The 23,298-nt window shown below is 43.8% G+C and overlaps 2 protein-coding genes and 1 long non-coding RNA gene across 3 annotated transcripts in view; 2 read left to right on the top strand and 1 right to left on the bottom strand.

Moving 5' to 3' along the window:
* The window catches only part of DYNC1LI2 (dynein cytoplasmic 1 light intermediate chain 2), a 25,567-nt gene extending 14,143 nt beyond the window's left edge, over nucleotides 1-11,424 (top strand). Inside the window, exons 7-13 of the mRNA XM_074551036.1 lie at nucleotides 306-441; nucleotides 758-869; nucleotides 1,543-1,602; nucleotides 2,322-2,363; nucleotides 2,777-2,894; nucleotides 3,859-3,975; nucleotides 8,685-11,424. Of these exons, the coding sequence (XP_074407137.1) occupies nucleotides 306-441; nucleotides 758-869; nucleotides 1,543-1,602; nucleotides 2,322-2,363; nucleotides 2,777-2,894; nucleotides 3,859-3,975; nucleotides 8,685-8,791 (692 nt within the window). The 3' untranslated portion in view covers nucleotides 8,792-11,424. The remainder of the gene's footprint in view (nucleotides 1-305; nucleotides 442-757; nucleotides 870-1,542; nucleotides 1,603-2,321; nucleotides 2,364-2,776; nucleotides 2,895-3,858; nucleotides 3,976-8,684) is intronic.
* On the bottom strand, nucleotides 758-22,529 carry LOC113460327 (uncharacterized). The gene is made up of 4 exons (XR_003382149.2): nucleotides 22,049-22,529; nucleotides 21,308-21,656; nucleotides 20,977-21,139; nucleotides 758-1,819 (listed from the first exon to the last, which is right to left on the bottom strand). It is a non-coding gene; the product is annotated as an uncharacterized LOC113460327 (long non-coding RNA).
* CMTM4 (CKLF like MARVEL transmembrane domain containing 4) overlaps nucleotides 22,503-23,298 on the top strand; it is a 33,022-nt gene continuing 32,226 nt past the window's right edge. Inside the window, exon 1 of the mRNA XM_005495492.4 lies at nucleotides 22,503-23,298. Coding sequence (XP_005495549.2) covers nucleotides 23,113-23,298 — 186 coding nt within the window. The 5' untranslated portion in view covers nucleotides 22,503-23,112.

The following is a 23,298-nucleotide window of genomic DNA, read 5'->3' as shown; positions in this document are numbered from 1 at the left end:
TTTTTCTTGGTTTTCCCCTCAGAAATTGCAATTTCCATGTAAGCCTGAGATCTCATGTGTATATTAAGCTTTTGACTTTTTCCAAGTGAAGCAAGACGCAGTTTCCATGGGAGGATGGATAATTTCTGTATATGTCACTGAAAAGTGCCACAAGCCTTGCCCTGTTATATCCCCTTCATTCCTGTATACTAAAAGTCTCTAGTTTTGCCTAGTTAGTAGCTATAAATCTATTCATTCCTGTTTTGAAATTCTTATTGTGATTTAGAAACTGTATATTACCTAATTTTCTTTAACCAGAAGCCCAGATGGGGCTGCCTTGATTTATACATCAGTTAAGGAGGAGAAGAACCTTGACCTGTTGTATAAGTACATTGTACATAAAACCTACGGTTTCCAGTTTACCACGCCTGCCTTAGTGGTAGAGAAGGATGCAGTTTTTATGTGAGTCACTGGACAAGCAGCATTGTGCCAGGGGGGTTTATTTAGCACTGCACTGCATGTAACATGGATATGAAAGTAAATTAAATGGTATGTTGTTCAAAAACTTAGCATGCAAGTGTTGTGGAATCCCAAATTTAAACAGTGACTTAGTGCATATTACTTGACTCAGACTATACTATTCCTGTTTTTGGATCCTTGGAATTCAGCTGAGTAATAGAGCTGATCTGTAAGAAAATTGCCTTGTTTAAGTAGAGGGCAGTAAATAAATGTTCTCTGTAGAAGTTGCAGAAAAGGTCAATTCTTATTCTCTTTACAGACCTGCTGGTTGGGACAATGAGAAGAAAATTGCCATTTTACATGAAAACTTCACAACAGTAAAACCAGAAGATGCATATGAGGACTTCATTGTAAAGCCTCCTGTAAGAAAGGTAAAAAGGGGTCATATCTTTCTGTATCCCAACAAATAAGTAGAGTTTGCTCGAATGGCTGCTAAGGACTATTACTATTGAAGAACTCCAAATATAAATTGTGAAACCACGACATAAATGTAACTCTTTTTTTAATCTAATTATGTGAAATGTCTGGCTTTCATTTATTAGTTATTTAAAATACTGCAAGCAAACCCAGAAAGCAATTCACCTTATTGAATGAAAGGCAGTCCAGAAATAGCTGTTTCTACATTTACCATTTTTGCATGCATGGGGCAGAAGCACACCCAGAAAATGGAGAATTCTCTTGTAGGACATTTCCATTTGTACTCACATGGCTTTGAGGTTGCCATGCAAAGGCAAAGCAAGATCATGTCAGCTCATTGAAGAGATGCAGATGAGATCAGTATCCAAACTTAAAAAGTGCTCATCTCTGTAGGACAGTTCTGGCATCACTGTTCATCTACTCCAATATTTTTTATTTTACAGTATTTTTTAATGGCAACTTCTTTAATGGTACTATTATTTTAAATGTGGAAGAACAATTTAAAAAAAAAAGTGAACAGTAGTCTTAAAGATTTGCCTCTCTCTTCCCTTTTGATCACCAAAGCACAAAAACCAGTTACAGTAATTTCAGTTTTTACTTATAACAACAAAATGTTTTGTTCAACAGTTAGTCCATGATAAAGAGCTGGCAGCAGAAGATGAGCAAGTATTTCTTATGAAGCAGCAGGTAAGAATGGAAGAATGAAAATAAGTCCTTCCTATGTAAGGTTTCACTTTAATTTCTCCCTTGTTATTGCCTTTGGTTTTTCATTCCTCATTTAAATCACCAGGTAGCTGTTTCTCAGCTTTGCAAATTCAGATGTAATTGTGAAGTAAGACTTTATTCTAACAAATGCAAGTAGGAAATGTGGTCACTTAAGTTGGCAAGTTGAAGGGAAGATATGCTGAAAACAGAAAGAATGGACATGTCAAAGGAGAAGAGGAAGAAGAGACTTTGTGTTTCACCACACAGTTGTATTGATCTGTGAAATACTTTTAAAATCTAACATCTGAGCATTGCAGTTTCCTTACAGCCAGAGGTTTGAAAGACTTTGTGTCAAATTTGGCTATGCTGTAACTTGCTATTTTCTTTATTACTCTATAGTTTAAAAAATATAGCAATAAGTCCCTATCCAGGATTATAATTGTCCTGGAGGTTACAGACTGGGGTGTCTGTGATTTTGGCTTTGAGTTCGGGCTGGCTGTGTGAAACGAAGGCCCAAAGCTTATTTACTCCTTGCAGTCAGTCCTCTAGAGGCACAGTGGGGAAGTATGGAAATATCAAAGAAGAATCCTGTAAATATCAGGAAAAAGATCAAGTCAATTTATGGTTACTCAGCTTCACTGTATTTTATTCCTCTGTATTCTTTGAAATCTATTTAATGTGCTAATGTGTTGTTTTTGCAGTCATTCCTTGCCAAACAGCCAGCAACGCCTACAAGAGCATCAGTAAGTAGATGCAAGGAAAGGAGTAGGAGGTGTTTTGTTTCCTTGGAGGGAAAAAGGGAATGATTCTAACCTGCAGAGATCCATTTTTTGTATTTACATGTAACCTACATAATCTCTGCAAACTGCAAAAAGGAAATAAATAATGAGGCAATATTTTAAAATGTTGCTTATGAATTCACTGTGCAAACATTGGATTATTGAACTGAACATTTCCTGCCATGATTCAGCCTTTCCTGTAGTAGTGGCACATTCCCAAAATAACTGATGTCTTGGGTGCTTGTTTGTTTTCTTTCTCCAGTGTGCATCACTACATTGTCAGTAGAAAGGCTGAAAAAGTCTGTGATGTTAAGCTTGCTTAATGTAACTAATACTTTGAAATTCTTTTCTGATGTGTGTGATTTGGACTTTTTAAGGAATCTCCTGCAAGAGGCCCTGCAGGATCCCCAAGGACTCAAGGCAGAGCTGGTCCCACCAATGTACCCAGTGCCTCACCAATCACATCAGTTAAGAAACCAGATCCAAATATTAAAAGTATGAATGAGCATTTTACTGTTCTATCATGTGTTATTTCCCTTAACGTGAATCCACTTCTGTAAAAAAATTTGGGTACTTATTCACTAATTGTATAGCTAGTTTAATAACAGAAATGCATTTATGACATAACTTTGGATTGTTTTTTTCTTTTCTGGTCGTTTGTGTGACTTGGACTAGAGTTCTGTTAGTGCCAAGCAGTCAGACAGAGGTCGAGTGCATCCTAATTTCCTTAAATTGCCTCGATACATTTATTATGAATCAGGTGGATTATTAGGGTGGAGACTGCTCTAAACTATGACCAGTTTTATACTTCATATCACTTATTCTGGACTCCAGAGCAAACCCTGTTCCACTGGGCCATTTGTCAGTGCCATTTGCTGTGGCAGATGGAGTCACCTGGAGATGAGATCTTTCCCTGACACGCAGCTCCGTGGTGTTGAGGGGCTTCTTTACCCTCTGGGCATTCAGAAGGTCTGCAGGGCCAGTGTTGTTTGTGATTGTGCACTGTAGGGCCATGCCTCACTTCCAGGGGGTGAAATGCCCTTCTGGATCCTGTCTCATTGCTGAATTGCCAAGTTTTGATTTGTTAAAACAGTGTGGCATGAAAGGCTGTACTAGAACATCTGTGCAAGTTGTTAATGGGCTTATTAGTCTGTGAATTTCATGTCTGTACTTAATAATCTTGCTCTTGGCTTTTACATTTATTAAAAGCTTTAAAATGTACAAATATTTAGATTAAAATTTCATTACACCCCCCATCATTCCAGAAAAGCAGGAATGTGCATTCAGCCATCTCTACCTATGCAAAGGACTTGGGTATTCAAACTGAACAAAGGACAGATTTTCTCAGAGCTGAGGTTCATTTGCTTGATTGGCAAGAGATTTGTATCTATGTGAAAATAGGTTATAATTTACCAGCTCTCAGTGTTCTGTGTAATTGATGTTTGTTTTTTGTCTTTAGATAATGCTGCAAGTGAAGGTGTCTTGGCTAGTTTCTTTAACAGTCTCCTGAGCAAAAAGACTGGCTCTCCTGGAAGTCCTGGTGCTGGAGGAGTGCAAAGCACAGCCAAGAAATCAGGTAATTGTTTTTAATAGTTTATTTGGCTCCTTGGTCCCTGTGTGTGTCTCTGACACTGGTCAGGAAAGTGACAGACCTTGACAGATGACAGTACAAAATGTCTTTAAAATAACTAAACTAAACATCACAACTCCAGGGTTTCTGTAAAATTCTGTTAATTTTTAGTGAAGTTGCACTGCTGGGATTTCAGTGACATTTGAGTCTTGATCCTATACTGGAAGTGCTGATTTATTTTTCAACTTCAGAATTCCTTCCTTTCTTTTCTTGATGCTTCGCTGTTGCAAAGGAGATGCAGTTCTTTGGGTTTCAGCTGGAGTTAGCAGTGAAGCTATTGAAATCTCCCCAGAGTTCAAGCTGGAATGAATCACTGCTTGTGACAGCTTGAAGTTGTTCACTCATTAATTATTTAGAATTTTATTGCAATCCAGCACAGCTGATAACACTGACAAATGGGTGCCTTCTGTGTGTGTGCTGTGACTGCACTGTGGGAGAGCCTTGCTGATAAATAATGCAGAAATTCAGTGAAAATGAAAGAAACCTGTCAGAGTGGTTGGTACCTACCCAGACCTTGGTGGTGCAAAATACATTGTCCACCTGACAGATGGAATTTACTACTTTGATTCTTTGACTGTTTCTGTTCAATACTGGTATTCCCATCACACTGAATGTTCAGGAGCTTTCCTTCCAGAATTCCTTTACTATTAAATTATTGATAGATGCACTCCTTCCTTGGGATAGATCCCAAGCTTGTGCAATCTTTTGGGTGTTAATGGTAATGCCAAACCCACAGTTCCTCAAACCACAGCTGAGAGGGGAAGATAAGGCTTTCTGAACTGGAAATGAGAAATATCTGCTCCCAGCCACACTGATGGTTCTGTCAGTCAGAGAGCCAAGGCAGTTGGAGTCTGGGTATTTTAAAATTTCTTTTTAACTGGGAAGATTAATATATATGACATTTCGTGTTCTAAAAGTTCAAAAATGCCTAAGATTGGACTTAGAGCAAGTCAGGTGTGATTTTTGTGGGTTTTGTTTCAGCATGATGAATCCTGTAATTTTGTCTTTATTAAATTTAAGTATGATGAAGATAAGAAAAGGAATTTGTATTAAATATTATTTCCATAATAATATTGTTTCCATGTTATAAAAACGCTGAACTAATTCTTTCATAATCCAGAATGCCCTCTTCAGTTAAACACTGAAAGATGTCCCCATGCTTCATCAAATGCATCTTCATGTTTTACTCACAAAGTCAAAATAAATTCTGTAGAAATAGAACTGGAATTATTTTTAGGTGTTATTTCATCCATGCTTTCTACCTGAAGCAAAGTCAGTTGTGTTTGTGTTTGCAGCAGTGTTTGGGTTTGAAAGCTGCTCCCTTTGCCTGTGACTTGTGTGTGGGCTGCTGGAACAATTCAGCCAGTTCAATACATTCTATGCCTCCTGGAAGGAGGGTTTCTAGTCTGTAGCAAATTCAGTGTCTCAAAAGCTTGTGTGTTTGCTTAATCATTGCTTTCCATTCTATCATCATGCATTGCTTTGGTAATTTATGTAAATATCTTTTTCCCCAATCCTGTCTTTCCAAATTGATTGTTGTCTCTTCAGGCACACTTTCCTACATATCTTCTCTCTTCAACACCAGACACAGTAGATTGCTGAATAAAAGTAATGATCAGTGCTATGGATAATTAATGTGTAATTTTATGAATTAAAATCCATGAATTTTCTCTGAAATATCAAGGCTTTTTTTAAAAAGTTTATTTCTGTGAAGGAGATGTGATATCGACCATTTCTCCCTTCTGCACAGGACCTGTTATCCTTTCACAGAAATGTGGATGGCTTGGCAGAACCTGTCAGGACAGACCCTGTTGGTTGTTGGGCTTGTAGGCCATTCTAAGCACCTAAAACATCACTGCATTTTCTGGGAAAACTGCTCAACTAGTCTGTAATGGGCTGTACTCTGTGAGTCTTCTAGAACACTCTATGCCTTCCAGGACTTTCAAAGATAACAAGTTTTTATTTTGTTTGTTTTTTTTTCCTTGTGCCAGCATTAACTTCTAATTGGAATAGATAATTTCTGTCCTGAAACATGTAAACAGAGCAATCATACATCCTTCCTTAACTTTGATTTTGATAGACTAAATTAGAAAAGTTCTGGTCTCCTACTAGAGGTAAGCTCTGTTTTCCCCACTAGTTTCTTCATTAGTTCCCATCATTGGCTTATTCTTGTCAGGACATTGTACTGAGCTCTGCAGATCTCCCTCGCTGCAGTGCCTGCTGCAGCAGTTCTTTCTTGGGTGGAAGTGCTTTTCCTGATTGATCTCAAGGCTGGCTTTTCTTGGCTACATTGAGCTTTTCCTTTCCTGGCTTTGGGAACAGAGCAGTTGGCTTTCACTCCCAGGAGAAGGTGCCTGTTTCTGTCACCTGCTTGTGCTCACACTTTGTGTGAACCAGTGAAATATTAAACTGTGCTGAGAAGGGAAGGGCTCCTCATGCTCCCTCTTGTTGGGTTTCTGAGGTACCTGGTGCTGGTGAGAGCAGAAGAGATGACCTGTTCCTTTGTGGAAGAGGTGAGCAGAACATCAGAACATCTTGGGGAAAGCATTATTTCCAGCAGCATCCTCTGTGCGAGTAAATGTGCTAAAATTATCTTTGTAAGCATTTCAAACGTCGAAACTGTTTAAAGAGCCTGACGTTTTCAGAAGGTTGATGACAAAAATATTTAGCTTTAAAGAGACCATCTGTTTCTCTCATAGCTAGGAATAGCCTGGGGTTGAAATGTTGAGATTCTGTCCCAGCATGAGTGACAATGTGGGTCTCAACAATACTGGTCAGCCTCACTGAGGGATTGGTTTCTACTGTGACAGTTCTTACCTGAGAAAAATCTCTCTTCTGGGCAGTGTCATGTCCATTTTTCCTGCTGTGCCATGCTGCTTGTTTGCCTTTGTTTCTGGACTCTCTTTGATGCCTAGATTGTGGTATTTCACAAAACTTCAATTGGTTATTTCTGTGGTGGTTTATTTTTCTACATGTGAACTTCTATAGCCACACAGTTACTTCATTTATATTCACAAGAAGATTCTTGCAAATTCTAAGGCTGCCTTCCCTCTCTATTCCTGTACAGAGGATAAAGAACTCAGGTTCCCTGCTCTCACTCTGTTCTAGCAAGGGGAATTGCACAGAACTGGCGGCATTTAATTGTCCAGAACACATCTCCCTGAATGAGGCCATCACTCCATGAAATTTATAGGGAAACTGAAAGCAAGTGTCACTCTCATTCATAGTTGAGGGGAAACTCTTATTTTCTTAAAAACTGCTCCCTGTATTTCTCCTCCTTTGGAAGGAGCTCCCTGTGGTAGAAAAGGGGAGTATGTTCCTGTGCATTGGGAGTTTTTCCTGTCCACATGAGGTATTTGCAGGACACTGCCTGGGGTTATGTTGGAGCCCTAAGGAGCCAGTTCGTCCAGCACAAAAAACAAAGTCATGGCTTTTGTTTAGATCTGCTCTTGTTTAAGTGAGGATTTTGTGTGGCTTTATTGTTTTAGGGTTTAGGCTTTTTAGACTCCCAGGTGCCATTAGTCTACACATGAAGTGTTTTGTATTTTAAGTTCTGTTACAGTGCATTAATTAATGTACTAACTCCTAAATTTTGCTCAAATACTCCTACTTTGAGTAGATACTGTGTAGAGTGCTGTGGCTTATAAAACCTTTCTAGTGATTAAAGGTAACCTTTTAACTTGGTTATGTCTTTGTACTTTGGAAAAAAAACACTTGAATCTCTACCAGTCAAATCTTGCCTTCTTAATGTTTTCAGCATGTACCCTGGAAAAAATCCACCTAATATTTCACACACATTTGAGCTGGAAAACAGATGCTTGTTAAATTCCTTGGCTATGTAAGGGAGCTGTACATGGTTATATAATCTACTTTTTGTCTAAAAATATAGCTTTTTAATCTTAAATGGTTGTATGCTCCATGCATTAGGATATATTGTTCCAATTTTGGTGATAAATTTGTCTGTGGGTTTATAATTTTCAGGAACACTGAAGTAAGCTGATGGTTCAATTAGGGAATTGTTAAAAAGTTTTGAGTCTAATATAGAAATGTAAGATATGCCTTCCCATGAAATACTTCAGTGTGTCTGGTTCCAATTGAAGAAGTGCTTTGAAATGCCTGCTTGGAGATATTACATGAGCATGCAATTCCTGTCCCCTTTTGAAGGGAAGCGTTGTCTGCAGATATCAGAGTTCTTCCTGTTACTTATTTCATATTCAAATGCAGTACAAGTGCAACCAAATAAATGGCATTTCTTTTTTAGCAAGTGTCCTACATACCTTGTGATTAAAAGTTGGGTTTAAATACAGTCCTTGCTATCAATGCCAATAGTAGAATTGTGTATGGTTGATTTTTATGGAAGAAATAATATAGTTATTTTTAAATGTTAGTTGCTATAAACATATCACTGGTAGCGTTGTGCTTTTTCCTGCTGTGTAGTTCAGCTTTTCATCTCTTTAAAGTGAATCAAACCTGAGTATCAGTCTTTACACAAAAAATACCCTGCATTGTGCCAGGCTCTGTGGCCTTGGGAAAGTGGCAAAATAATGAGAAATAAATAATATATTGCCATCTAAAGGTGATTTATTGACCACTTGTGCTTCTTGGTTAAAACATTTAATTGAAACTCAATTGCTTTGTGTTCTTTCTCTCTCCAGGACAAAAGACAGTTTTGGCAAATGCTCAGGAGGAGCTGGACAGGATCACTCGCAAGCCTGACCCCATGGTAACAACAAACTCTCCTCCAACAGAGAACGAGGCTTGATGGGCAGAACAATGCAGATGTAAATGACCAAATAACTATGTATAGTGATCTGATAAGACCAGGAATTTTCTGCTATGGCAGATGCTATCAGTTTTCTCGGGCAGGGGAAATGAGCTTACTACATCATTGCCTTGTCCCAGTAAAAAGTGCACATTCAGGAAGTTTGCATATAAAATCCCTCTGTATAAGATAACCATTTAGAGTTTATATAGGGCAATTCTTTTGGTTTGGAGGTAAAGCAGGTGCAGCTGCATTTCCTGTTGTGAAGAACACAGAGAAGCAAAATGGAGAATTCTCTTAAAAGTACTACTGACTGCACATGAGGCAAGGAAGAGAACTGAAACCCTCTTTCAGACTTTCTGGAATTGGCTGCTTGTATGTTTGCAATGCATTATATTCTTGGAGTGGTGGTGGTGGAACAGCATTAACTGGGGGAAAGAAGCCAAGGTGGGGAATGGAGCCCTGAAAGGGGAAACGGATTTGGGACAGCGAGAAACCAGAATGTTGGATTGACTGGAGAGGAGCAATGTTGTCAAATCCTGTGTTTCACAGGGGGTAAATAGTCACTGTTTTTAAAAGACTACTTTACATTGGAGAATTCCAGGCCAAACACTAAGAACCATGGGAATTTATTCTTGTTATAAATCTTGTTTTAGTTTTTAAAGAAGTCTTAAGAGTGTGGATGCCCTTTCTGGTGTAGCTGACAAAGGGAGAAACTAAACTTGTTTAGCTCCAAGTGCCTGGCACAGTATGTGATGTGTCTTTAGAAGGTGCTTGAACTTATTGTGCACTGTAGTACAAACAGTCACTGTTTGGTTTTATTTGAAAAACAGTAGTTTGGCAATTTGTATTTAATTTTAAATCCTGTTTTCTGATAGCTTCTGCCTTTTTTATGCCAAGAGGCTGGCCTATGAAGAATGGTGGGTGACGGATCATTTTCCCATAATGAAATGTGCTACAGAACACTCTCAGTATTTTTCTTTCTTACTTTTTTGTAACTAAATATTAGCTACCAAGCTAAAATGGATTCCTGCCTTACACCTATGGAGGTTTTTAAAAAAAACTTTCAAGGCCCTAGTTCCAACCACATCTGCTGCAGGTGCAGCCAACTCCAATTCTGAAGGTAACCTAAAAAGTATGAATGTGTACACGATGGACATCCTGAAGAAGTTGTTTTGTGTTTTCTTTCATGTAGCATTTCATTTGAAAAGATGGGTTGTGGTTGTCCCCGTTGCTCTAAGGGAGCCCTGTCCATGGTCACATAAACCCTCATTCTGTACAAACGAACACAGCTGCAGTGGTTACTGAAATGGCACTTTGATTTTATACACAGTATGCTTGTTTTACATGGACACACTACCAGAAATTAAAAATACCAAGCATATTCTGTGCTCTTAATGCTGAAGGGAAAAACCACAATTTGAATTATACAGAGTTTACTTTTTATTAATATGAACTTGTTGTACTAAATCTGATGTCTGGATATAACTTCCCTAATATATATTATTACTTTAAGATACAGAATTAGACTGACCACTAACACAGTGCTGGGTGTTAACCTCAACTCCTATGTTACAGCAAGAAGCTGTTCCTGTGAGTCTGTCTAGACATCTAGAAAGCTAAGAGTATTTACTTGCCTCTTTGACAAACATTATCATGAGTATGTTACTTGTGCCAGTTTTTTTGTTGAAAATACTCGATTTTTGTTGGTTTGTTTTTTTTTTTTTTACTTTTTAAAGAAATGGTATGACCTGAAGTTATACAGTTGTCTAGATAACAGTTAGACTAAGACTGTGGCTGGCTGATGGTGACGTGGATGCACTTTCTGGTGTAATGGGTGCCAGTTGCAAGTTACCACACCAGAGGTAATTACACACTGTCCTTCTGACACTGAGAAGTGAGATTGGAGACTAAACCATCAAAAATTGGACAGGAAAACTAAAGTGTGTGATTGTAATGGCATGATTTGAAAACCTCAGTCTGAAGCTGCCTTTTTTTGTCATCTAACCTGATAAGCACTTTTCTAGCAATATGGCTAAAACTTACAATGGGAAGTATTTTCCATATGTATAAAAATGTTGAGTATACTAAAACTGATTAAAACTGTTACTGTGTCATAACTTACCAGCTTTGAAGAAAGACAAAACAGGGACAGATTTCCAGTTTCTAATTGCAAGTGAATGCTCCTAGTTTACTGAAGAGAGGTGTAAGTAATGTAGCATCCTGTGGGTGCCAAAGTCTGCTGGCTTTGGTGAGCTGCACAGTTGTTATTCTGGTGTCTTCAAGCATTGGAACCAAAGGCCAAATGCAAACAGCCTTTACATTTTCAAGTGAAACTTCATTTTATTTGCAGATACACTTGTATGGTAGACTGTTTAAACTATTATATGCCTATATTTATATGCATTATAGTGACTGCATCTACTGTTCATGTTTAAACTAAGAAAACAAAAAATGAAAGCATTCAACTTGAAGCAAATAGAAAACTTTAAAGATTGGCCCTCCATAAAAATGCTGTGGTTATGCTGCTTGATTTTAAGTTTGCACTTTTTTTTATTGGCATTAAAAAAAAAAAAACAAACTGTTTAAACTGAACAGAATTTCGTATTTTATTTAATTTAACTACGTTGAAAGTGACTGCTCTGTACATCGTGAACTTAACAATATACATGCTGTAAATGAAAGTTCACTGTCCTGTATACTAAGTTTATTGGTTTTTCTTCCAACTTACAATTAGGACTGCAAATGTATGAAACAAACCTTAGTCCACTTGTATGGCTTTAACCAGGTGCAGTATGCAGTCATGTGGAACCTTGCTTTCTAGTGCTGGCAAAATGAGGACGTCTTGAATTACTGGCTTCAATAAACATGAATCCAGACTGCTTTCTGCTGTGCTTTTGTCTGGGAGATGCCCTCCTGGCACTGTTTGTGTGGGAGCAGGATGTGGGTGAGCTCTGGTGTCCCTGGGTTAGTGACAGCTGCCAGTGCAGTCCTCTGCAGCTGGGAGCTGTGTCCTGTGCCAGTGGAGCAGGGCTGTGCTTGGGACAGCTCACAGCAAACTGCTTTGGTCCAAACTAATGTATTTCATTGGGCTGGGGAGACAGCTGTGTGCTTCAGCAGCTTCAGATGTATTTTGTGGAATACTGTTCCCAAGCACAGCACTGATCCTGAATTAGCAGGATTCAAATCCAGGCTGTGGGAAGTTTAAGGAGTGAATTGCTGGAGTGTTGAAAACCCCTCTTCTCTGCCAATAGTCAAGTGCTCTCACTTGGCTGGGTGTAAGAAGAGCTTCCCAGTAAGCACAGAAGGAGTGGGCATTTAATTAGGATTCTGCTGCTTGTTTTCATAGTTTGTTTCATTTCATATCAATTGGATGCCTCTGTTCCCCTGCACAGATTGGAGCTCTAAGTAGGAATGTTTGTTGAGTCACCCTGCCTCTGAAATATAAATCAGAAAAGCTTTGGCTTTCTGGAATATAATTTCTCCAGGAGGGAATCCTTATGAGGCCATGAAACAATTATCATTTCAGAATTGCCATAATGTTTTCATTAGCTCATTAATGTGAAAAATCAATTTTAACCCTTTAAGACGGGCTTTAGAAAATATTTTTTGAGTATATGAAGAGAAATCTATAAGTCTGGGAGAAAACCAAGTGAAGACTTCATCTTCAGATGAGGTGAAGTTGAAAGAGACTTTGGAAAGATGGTGACAGTGGATGGAAGTGGAAGAACTTATAACTCCTACATTTACTTTGCTGCTCTTCAACTATAATTCATTTTTTTTCAAAGCAAAATGTCCCTAAGTTAGGGGAAAAAAATTGGGATAATAAGGCTTTGGTGCAGAAGAATCTTTCTTAAAGCTGCTCTGAAAGCTGATTTAAGCTTTCTAAGCTGCTCTTAGAAGAGGAGTCATTCACTGCCTGTGCTGTTCCAAATGGTGGCATGAACCTCTCTGGCTTTTCAGGTGTGGCAGGGCTTTGTTAGAGAATGAACTGCTCGGGTAAGAGCCTCTGCTTGAGCAGAAGAGTGAATTTCTGAGTCATTGCAGTTCAAATACCTGCACAGGAGAAGCTGGGGGTTAAGAGGTTGTTACAGATGACCTGAAGGAGACTCTGCTTGTCTGGGTCTGTGTTTAGAGCTGAATGGACTGTTTGGTACCAAACCCAAACTTCTCTGTTATGTGGTCTTTTTCGTTTAAAAATAAATAATGTGTTCATAGGATAGATACAGTTTTATTCCAAAGGCACTCTTTTGCTGGAATTCAGTTTCCTTTCAAGGAATTGACATTAAAATTCCAGCCTGACATGCTGGAATGCCTTTGTAATAATGAATTTCTCCTTCACCAACCCACTCAGATTGAGTGGAGAAGACAACAAGCACAAATAATCACAAAAGCCAACAGTCTGAGCTGCTGCTTTGGGACACCGCTGGCTCCTGTGAGATTCCTGCACTCCCTGTAAGTGGTTTATCAGCAGCTCCATGGAATGGGCACTGCAGGCTGCAGGTGAGCACAGGCTGGGATTGAGTGGGATTTCTGCTCCCTGGAAGAGTGAAAGGAAGTGATCTCTGCTTCCACATGTACCTCAGTGAAATTCAAGTGTTTAGAAAAAAGCTCAAGGAATTTTCTCCAAGGAATTTCTTGACAAGCAGTAATATAAATATACTGTTACAATGCTTCCAAATCAGGCATGTCTCCAAAAACCTGAAGGATAGGGCACCTAATTCTGCTTTGGTTGTCTTAAAAGAAAAAGAAGGCTTGTAGCATCAGCAGCACAGCTGTGGCTGGTGCAGAGTGCAGCAGTGCCCAGGAGCACAGGCAGTGCCACTGTGGCCAGCAGTGCCCGATGCCAGCGCTGTCACCTGGCAGTGGGACTCTCTGAAAGAGCTGTGTAATCCCTGCTTGGTTCCAGCAGTCAGAGCCCCCAGCTGTGAGTTCCTGGAGGGCTTTTTGGGAAGCATGTTAGTAATTACATGCAGCAGGTCTGTGAGATTATGTCAGAACCAAGGGAAGCAATTCATTTTCTTTGCTGCCTTTGGTAGCAGGCTTTGTGCAGCAGAACCAACACTGTGAGTAGTAACACTTTATCTGAAGGAAAAGATCCCTCACTCCCCGTTCCCTGACACTTAATCATGTTTTGATGAATGTTTCTGGAGCTGAAATATTCCAAGCCCGGGAGGTGGCAGGCGTGGGATTGGTGCCTGAAGGTGACAATGCTGGATATGTCTACAAAGGCAAAAGGCAAAGGCACTGCTTCTCAGCTTCCCTCAGTAATTCCTGTTAGGCAGATTATTTTTGTTTTGATATCCAAGTATCTTCCAAAGAGTGAGCTGATGATTTTTTCCCAAAGAAAAGCGATTCCATTCAGTTTTATGCATTTTAATATGGGTTAAGCTGTTCTCTTTTTAATTTCAAGTTGACTAAATTGACACTGGTTTGACAGGTTTGTTTCTTTCAGAACAAAAGCTGAAATAGCAGTGTCCTGCACTGAAAGCCAAGAGTTTTATCTGTCCACAAGAAAGCTGAATTAGCTTGCACAAGCTGCCTTTGAAAAGTGTCTGAGTTTTCAGTACAAATGTTTTCTATGTAACATGCAGTGTAGCTTTATGACATAAAAATGTCATCTTTAACTTGGGCTTGTGTGGTATTCCCATGGCCTCTGAACAGTGAGACAGGCAGAGAAGAGGGAAAACACAATTCTTGTCTGGCTTGCTGTGCCTGTGCTGTGCTAAAGCAGAATGCAATATGGAGATGGTTTACCCACAGTGAGGGTGTTTGGTTCCCTTGGCCTGTCAGGGCCAGATGTGTGTGTGTGTGGAATCAGAGATGAGTGCAGGGTGAGCAGTTGTGAGCAAGAGTGAGTGCAGGGCAGATTTAGAATAAAGTAATTCTTTAGCCTTCTGATGATGGAGTCAGATGCATAATTTTCTCTCCCCTTTGTCAGAATCACCTTTGATTTACAATAGGCTTGCCCAAAACAATCCCTCAAAACATGCCAGAAATGGAGTTGCAACTACTGCAAGCATGTTCAGTGAAATATTAAAGTTGAGGAAAGGAAAATGCCATTGTAGATCTCTGGCACTCACCTGACCAGTCTGAGAGCATTCCAAAAGCCAAGAACTTGCCTTTTAGAGAGGGAGTGGAATGGACTTCATTGACAGAACAGAGGGAGTGAGACCCCTGGGAATGGATGGATGGATGGATGGATGGATGGATGGATGGATGGATGGATGGATGGATGGATGGATGGATGGATGGAGAGGGCTGCTGAGATCAGATCCACTCTGTGTATTGTCTATGGCCTCAGTGAGAGGGACTGCAGGACAGTGCTGTGCCCTGAGGGCACCAAATTAAAACCTCTCTTTTGCAGAGGAGGAAAATGATACCCACAAAGGACTTGGTATACTGATGATACTCTGCAGATTATTAGAAAGTGAAGATGTTCCAAATTTTCTGATGTTCTGAAAGAGTTCAGTTACTGTGCCTACAGGCAGAGAGGGAGAAGTAGAAGAGAATTCCATTTCATTAAAAACCAGTCACTGACTGCACAGAAAATCTCTTGAACGCAAAATGAAGGCAGAAGTCCTGGAGGGAGAGCTCTGGGCACTTCCAACCAAACCCACCAGTGGCTCTTTCTCACTCAGTGATGGAGCCTGACCTCCACAGCTGGGCTCAAGTTTGGTAAGAGTTGGGAGCTCCTGTGGTGATGGGCTGGTTTGGAAACAAGCAAGGGAACATCTGCCTTTGATCTGTGCAAGAGATGGGGGCTACTGAATTAATACTGGCATTTGTTTTTGCTATGAACCTGAATTATTACTTCCAGGTTTGTTTTCCTGGGAAGAGCACACATGCCCCAGGACAACCCTGGATTGTCAGTAGGTGACTAATTAGCTGTGCTCAACTGGCTGAATCAGGATGTTTTGACCAGGATCTTGCAATGCTGAGAAACTGGCAGGATCTGAAATACTTAAAAAAGCAAAATCCTGTCAAAATCTCTCCCAAGTAACCTTTCAGCTGAACAGAAGTACAACACAACTATTAAGAGAATGCTGTCATATTTCAAATATTTTTAGCATGGTTTCCACTGCTTTTGCTTTTGTTCTCTGTCCTGTTCTATCCCCTCCTCAAAAAATAACTTAAATCTTTTGGCCAGTTTCAGTGACAAGAAAGATCTCACAGACAGCTGACTTAATCCCAGTTGCATGAAAATTAAGGGCTTGGTGGAGACGATAAATCCAGAGATTTCCTCTGCTTCAGGCAGGGATTGCCAAGGAAGTTTGGCTGGTTCCTCGGCGAGCCCAGCCAAGCAAAGATCTGTGGTCTGCACACACAGAACCAGCGCAGCGCTGGCTTCCTTCTGCTCCAGCAGGAGCTGGAGGGCAGAAATAGCAGCTAAGCTGCTCCTGTGCAAGGGGACCCTGGGGAGGGCCCTGGGGCAGTGGCCTCGCTGGGAGGGGTGAGGTGGGGAAGGTGGGAAGAGAAGACAAGCCTGCAAGGAATCAGGATTTATGAGTTCCTCTGTGTATGGCTGTGGAGAGCTGGGGCCATATGCCTGCCCTGGAAGACTTGAAATTATTTTTCCTGTTGAAAAAAAAGCCAAAAAGCCACAACTTTCCCTTCCATGTAGAAGACCCATGTAACCAAAGAAATACTCAGTGAGGGAATGAGCCAGATGAGCTGAATACAGAGTTCTACCATGGAGAAATTAGGTGCTGTTGCAAAAGGGAATATTCTTTGAACTGCTGCTATGGTTGCTGGTGTTAGCAGTCAGCTGCAGGTTAGCTGAAAGTAAAACAAATTCAGGAGGGTAATTAAAGAATGAACTTCTCCACCATGTGCAGTTCCCCAGGAGAAGTGCAGGGACTGGCTGGGTTGTTGCATAACAACACACACAGGATTCAGACAGTTGAGGTCAGTTGTTTTCGCTGGCCCGTTCCGTCCGTGGAAAGAAAGAATGTAGTGAGTGTACTTCATCTTTTTTTTAGGCTTGCTAAGGGACCTTTAAAACTTTTCTTATAAAACATGGTTTATACCATTTTTTCATCCTCCCCTTCAGCGTCCCACCTCCTCAAAAAAATAAACCCAGCTCTTTCCCTCTAAGGTCTGCTGTACCCTGCCTGCTCCATCACTTGCTACGAAACTACTGATGTTGCAGAGGAAGCATCCCCATGTCCTTGCAGAGGGAACAAGAGTTTTCTGGCCTTCTGCTCTAGGTCTGTGTGCTTTTATGGTGTTATTGAAAGACCACCACCTTTTTCTCAGTTCAGGGCTTTTTTCCCCCTCGGTTCCCTGGATAAATGTAGTGCCATGAATAAAATAAACACTGCTGTCAGTCTCTCTGCATATTTTTTCAGTGTGCTTCATTATACAGGATTCTTTCAAAAGAAATGTAACTCACAGTCTTGGCTGGTTCCCAGCACCATTAAAGGTCTGCTGGCACTTTTCTTAAGAATCTGGCATTTTGCTTCTCTTTTTTATAGAAATTCATTTCACCTTCTGCTCTGTAGAATGTCTGCTGCCCTTTAGCCCAGCTGTGGCTGCACAGTAACCCCTCTCTGGCACTTGCAGATTGCAGATGCCCTTAGAAATGTTTGGAGGTGAAAGGAGCCAGTGACTTCCTCATTCACTACCAAACTGGCCCAGTAGATGAAACAGAATGAGATATCAGTCCCTAATCCCAGAGTAAAAAAAAATAATAAAATGGTTCTGTGAATGGCTCATTGTTAAAAGCACATGAAGTGTGTTCCTGTCTGCAAGGTAAGGGTCTGACAGATCCCTTTGGCAGCACTGCCTTTCTTGGTTTTGTTTCTGGGAGGGGGGAGGATTTTTGTTTGTTTGTTTTTGAAAGGGAAACCCTGTTTCCTGACAGTGATGGTGAAATTTCAGCGGTGACACTTTTACCTGTCCCCTTAATCCAGTGCAGCTCCTTGGCAGGGTCCTGTGGGCACTTCAGCTGCCTCTGTTCCCAGCTGTGGGAGCTGGTGCCACCCCTGGCGCTGGAGACTCGCACCTGAAGCCTGGGGGCTCCAGGGCTGCTCTGGTTGTTTTCCAAGGCCTCAGGGCTGGAATCCAGGTGGAGATGGTGAAAGTCTGCACTGACTAATGTTGTAGCTGAGGAGAGGAGTAGGACTCACCACCGTTTTGGCTACCGAAGCTGCAGTTTTTTAACCAGATGGAAAGCCCAGGAGTCCTCACTGTGCTGTGGCATGTGCCCAAGAGAGCCTGGCCAAATGGGCACGGTGTTTTCAGCCAGTGGAACTTGCAAGAAGCTTTTAGAGGCTGCCCTTCATCTTTGCTTCTTTCTGCTCTCCTCTCTGCTTCTCTCTGAACTTTCCTCAGCTAGCAGGCTGTGCTTTAACCCTTTCCTCAGCTCTAGGACTGGGTTTTGACTCCCAGCTGTGGAACCCAGGTCTGCTCACTGTTCCTGAGGTGCCTTTGCTGGTGTTGTGGGGCTGCAGTGCCAGCTGTGGCTGGATGTGGTGACATGGGACTGACACTGCTCAGCAGCATTGCAGAGAACTGACCTCGTGGCTCCCCACCACCGCAGACAGTCTTCCTTCTGCTTAAAATCTGTCACAACTCACAGCTTCTTCTTCCTCTATTAATTCCTACTTCTGACTCAGCAAAATTATTTGTCCACCTCCCATGCAGCTCATGGCTTCAGAACCAGTGTGCACACCACACTCCCACACTGGGAAAATGCACAATTCCCTGCACTGAGGCACTCAAGGCTACCAGATGTTTTCCTAAAGCAAGTTCTTTATTAGCTTTTGAGGGTGGGGCTTGGCTTTTTTCTTTTCCCCAACTGAAAAGCTGAGAAAAAGCTTCAGCACTTTTTACGTTGAGAATTTCAAGGGGAAAAAAGCCTCCTGTCTGATGCCAAAGTTAAACTCTAATCACTGCTCAGCTCTCCTGGAATTTGGCAGCATACCAGTGCTCCTTCCCCTTGGTAGGTCACGTGGAAATACCGGAGCCTTTTCTTAAAGAACCTCTCAGCTCTTTTCAGGTACTTGCACAGATGTAACTTTCCTGTTAGGATTCTAATGCCTTTTACACTCTTGACAGCGTTAAAGCACCGTTCCTAATAAGCACCATTCAGATCTACAAAACTTTATGTTTGAGCATTAAAATACTTTTAAGTGTGTTTAAACTACATAAATGCACTTTAAAATCTGGTTTTAAATTGATATTCCACTTCTACTGGAATAGAGTCACAGTTTTAATCTTGGAAGTAGCACTTAAATGTGCTTAATGAAAAGAACCCAAAATTGGTTCACAAGTTTATGAGAGGTTGTAGGAACAGCTGAGATTGAGAGATGAAGGTCTCTTTGTTCAGTTTGTTCACTGAGAAAATTTAAGATTCTCTTTCAACTGCTTTTTACACCTAACTCACCAGCTGGTTTTAATTTATGACCAGTGTCCTGGAGATTCTTTCTGAGGGGGAGTTTTTAATTCTGTCAAAGCTGACCCAACTGTTCTGTAACAATCAGATCATTTAATTACATTGTCTATGAACAGCATACTTGGTTTTTTCCTCCAGTGCAGCTTCTTCCTTTTTTTCACTCTTCAGTCCCATTTTAGCTGGATGTGAAGTGATTAATTCCCTGATGTGATTAGCTCGATACCATGGTGGTGTCTAGAGTGCTGAGGAGTGACCCAGTTCCCCATTTTCCTGGTCCCCTGAGCAGGCACACACTGGAATGGCAGGCTGTGCTGGAAACTCGCACAGCCAAAGTTATCTGAGAGCGATCTGATCCGCGGGGATGAATGCAGTGACCTTTTTCCTGGATCACTCCTTCTATTTACATATTAAACGCAGACTTTTTTTTTTTTTTTTCCTTCCCGTGCTGCAGAGCTGAAAAGGTGCCGTATCAGGCAAGAATGTGTGTAAAGGATTCCTTTGTTAAATGTTGGCAGCAGCCTCGGCCAGCCTTGCCAAGTCAGTCCAGCCCACCCACCCATCCAGGAGCACGGCAGGGATGCGAGCACAGCCTGGGCTGGGTGTGGGCTCTCCTGGCTGGGCTGTGCCCTGGGAGCTGGGACACTCAGGGGCTGGGACACTCAGGGGCTGGGACATCAGGAGCGGGACACTCAGGAGCTGGGACACTCAGGAGGTGGGACACTCAGGAGCAGGGACACTCAGGAGCAGGGACACTCAGGAGCTGGGACACTCAGGAGCTGGGACACTCAGAAGCTGGGACACTCAGGAGCTGGGACACTCAGGGGCTGGGACATCAGGAGCTGGGACACTCAGGAGTGGGACATTCAGGAAGTGGGACACTCAGGGGCTGGGACACTCAGGAGGTGCCCTGGGAGCAGGGACACTCAGGAGCAGGGACACTCAGGAGTGGGACACTCAGGAGCTGGGACACTCAGGGGCTGGGACACTCAGGGGCTGGGACACTCAGGAGTGGGACACTCAGGGGCGGGACACTCAGGGGCTGGGACACTCAGGAGGTGCCCTGGGAGCAGGGACACTCAGGGGCTGGGACACTCCGGGGCTGGGACACTCAGGAGTGGGACACTCAGGGGCTGGGACACTCAGGGGCTGGGATACTCAGGAGTGGGACACTCAGGGGCAGGGACACTCAGGAGTGGGACACTCAGGAGTGGGACACTCAGGGGCTGGGACACTCAGGAGTGGGACACTCAGGAGTGGGACACTCAGGAGTGGGACACTCAGGAGGTGCTCTGGGAGCAGGGACACTCAGGAGCTGGGACACTCAGGAGCTGTGACAGACACTCAGGAGGTGCCCTGGGAGCAGGGACACTCAGGAGTGGGACACTCACTCACACCGGGACCAGCCCTCCTCTTGCCCCAGAACACCTTGCTGCAGCAGAGCTCTCTCCCTATGCTCTCCCTGCCCCGGGAATTGGCGGCCCAAAACCAGATGGGTTTGGTGTGTCTGCACCTCCCAGCACCCCCAAACTGCTCTCATGATTTAAATACATTTACACTTCGTGTTCTCCATGCCAGGGGAGAAGGAAGTTACTAAGAAATTTGCAGAAGGGTGTGCTGGAGGAACTAAGCAAACAGCCAGAAAAAAGATCTCCTACCACCTCACCTTTTGCTAAACCACTCAACCATCTTCCCCCTTTGTCCTTCTTCAACACACCTTTAGATTCTCTTTCAATGCTCAGATGTGTTTTGGTTAGAATTGCAAAAGATTGACCAAAATAATACTCACTGGATTTTTCATAAATGTTTTCCTCGCTTTGTTCAGGATAGTTTTCCAGAATTGCAACAGCAGTCCTTCAAAATAAAGGTTAAATGTCTCTTCAGGTAAATATGCATAACTTGTGTTCCTGAAACTCCCATGGAGCCTTCAGTTGCAATCCAGAGATGCTCTCCTACATGACAACCACATATTGTGAGAGTTCTAATTTCCCTAGAGTTATACAAGAACTGAGATAAGAGACTGTAAACACCTATTAGTCCAGCCCTGTGCCACTGTGGGATTTTCCCTTACATGATTTCCTATTGTTAGGCCACGTTCATGTGACCTTAGCAAGACTTACCTCGGGTTTCTCCATACTTTGCTCATGTTTTCTTATTTTTTTCTTTCCATGCCGCTCACCCTTCACCAAAGGGCAATGACTTTGTTTTACACATCTCCCAATTCTTCACCTTGCTTGAGAATACGGCCTCACCCTGCTGCTCAGGGTGTAGCAGAGAAGCTGTGGAAGGACTTTGCACAGTCAGCTGCAGCTCCAGTTAGCCAAGCTGCCACTGTTAGTGGTGAACAAACCCCTGACTCTTTCCCTGGCTCTCTCTCCTTGCCCCTCCTTCTTTGGCGGTGTTTATCCAGAGGCAAAACGAAAGAAGAAAAATATCTTGAAATTAAAAATCATATGTACACAGCAGAACCTGTGAAAAGAGAGAACAAAGGAGTTTCAAGGGAACTGAAAGGGTGACATGAGTAGTTACCTGTGTGTCCACCTGTGTGTATACACACAGGTAACTGGAAAAGAAATCCCCAGGTGGATAATTCACAGTATTCATGGAAAACAGAAGAACTGTAGCAGTTAGACTCTTGGAGGCCAGAGGAAGATGCTAGAATTGTTAATGTGTTGAAGTCCTGTAATGTGGAACAGGTGACAGTGTAAACTATCAGTGACAAGAAAGGGAACACGGCTCTATCAGAGCCTGGCTGATAACCAAGGCAGATCACAGGATACAACACGGAACATCTGAACTGCACCGCGGTACACAGCAGTACGGCTGTGTTAAAAAAAATAACTCAGCTGCATTTCCCTCACCTGGATTTGCCAGGCTATGTTGCAATTTGTCCTTATTTGTCGTGACATAGCACAAGGAAAAGCACCCCCAAAACCTGATTCAGAGCCAGTCAAGGCTACCTTGGAAAACGTCACTGTTTCGAAAGACAACACTGGTGGAAGAACGGCGCGGAGGTTTCCGCTGCCGAAGCCGCTCGAGCGCAGCGTCAGCGCGGGGGCTCGGCCGTGAGCCCGGGGCAGAGCCCGGAGCCTGCTCCGAGCCCGCCCCGCGGGGACCGAGCTGGGGCCGTGAGCGCACCTCGGAGCCAGCAGCGGCCGCAGAAAGCCGAGCGGCCGGGGCCGGGCGGGGCAGCAGCGGCAGCAGGGGCAGCAGCGCGGGCCGGGCCGGGTGGGCGCGGTGCCCGGGGCAGGTGCGCGGCCCTCCCCGCGGGGCGGGCGCGGCGCAGGCACCGCCCGGCTGCGCGCCCTCCGGGGCGGGCCCTGCCCGCCCTTTCCGCTCCGCGCAGGGGGAGGAGCGGCTGCGGCGGCGCCGCTCGGAGCTGGGCTGCTCTGCCGGGACCAGCATCGGGACCGGGACTGGGATCGGATCGGTACCAGGACCAGAACCGGGATTGGGACCAGCTTCGGGATCAGAACCAGGACAGCGGAGCCGGGAGCGCGCCCCCGAGTGGCGGGGCGGGCTGCGGCGCTCAGAGCTGCGCGCCCCCGGCCGGGGCACGGCTTCGCATCGGGACGGGGCAGCTCCGCTCCGCGCACCCTGCGCGCCTTTCCGCACCGCACCGGGGCGGCTCTCCGCGCCTTTCCGCACCGCACCGGGGCAGCGCTCCGCGCCTCTCCGCTCCGCGCCTCTCCGCACCATACCGGGGCAGCTCTCCGCGCCTCTCCGCACCGCTCTGGGGCAGCGCTCCGCGCCTCTCCGCACTGCAGCGCGGCCCCGCTCCGCGCGATGCTGCCCGGGCGCTCCCCGCACCGCTGCGCCTGAGGCGGGCGCGGGGCGGCCATGCAGCCCTCGCTGCTTTAGCTGAGCGCGGCGCTCGGCCCGGAGCCCGCGGCCACCCCCCGGCGGCACCGGCAGCACTGGCACCATGAGGAACGGCGATGACCTGGAAGGCTTCGACGGCGAGGCGTCCAGCGCCTCCATGATCTCGGCGGCCAGCAGCCCCTACCAGCCCACCACGGAGCCCGTCAGCCAGCGCCGCGGGCTGGGCGGCCTGCGCTGCGACCTGGACTACCTGCGGGGCACCTTGGGCAGGCTGAAGGTGGCCGAGGTG

This window comes from Zonotrichia albicollis, chromosome 13 (genome assembly GCF_047830755.1).
Source record: "Zonotrichia albicollis isolate bZonAlb1 chromosome 13, bZonAlb1.hap1, whole genome shotgun sequence".
Taxonomy (NCBI): domain Eukaryota; kingdom Metazoa; phylum Chordata; class Aves; order Passeriformes; family Passerellidae; genus Zonotrichia; species Zonotrichia albicollis.
The sequence above is the reverse complement of the archived record's forward strand: the minus strand, read 5'-3'. Positions and strand labels throughout refer to the sequence as shown.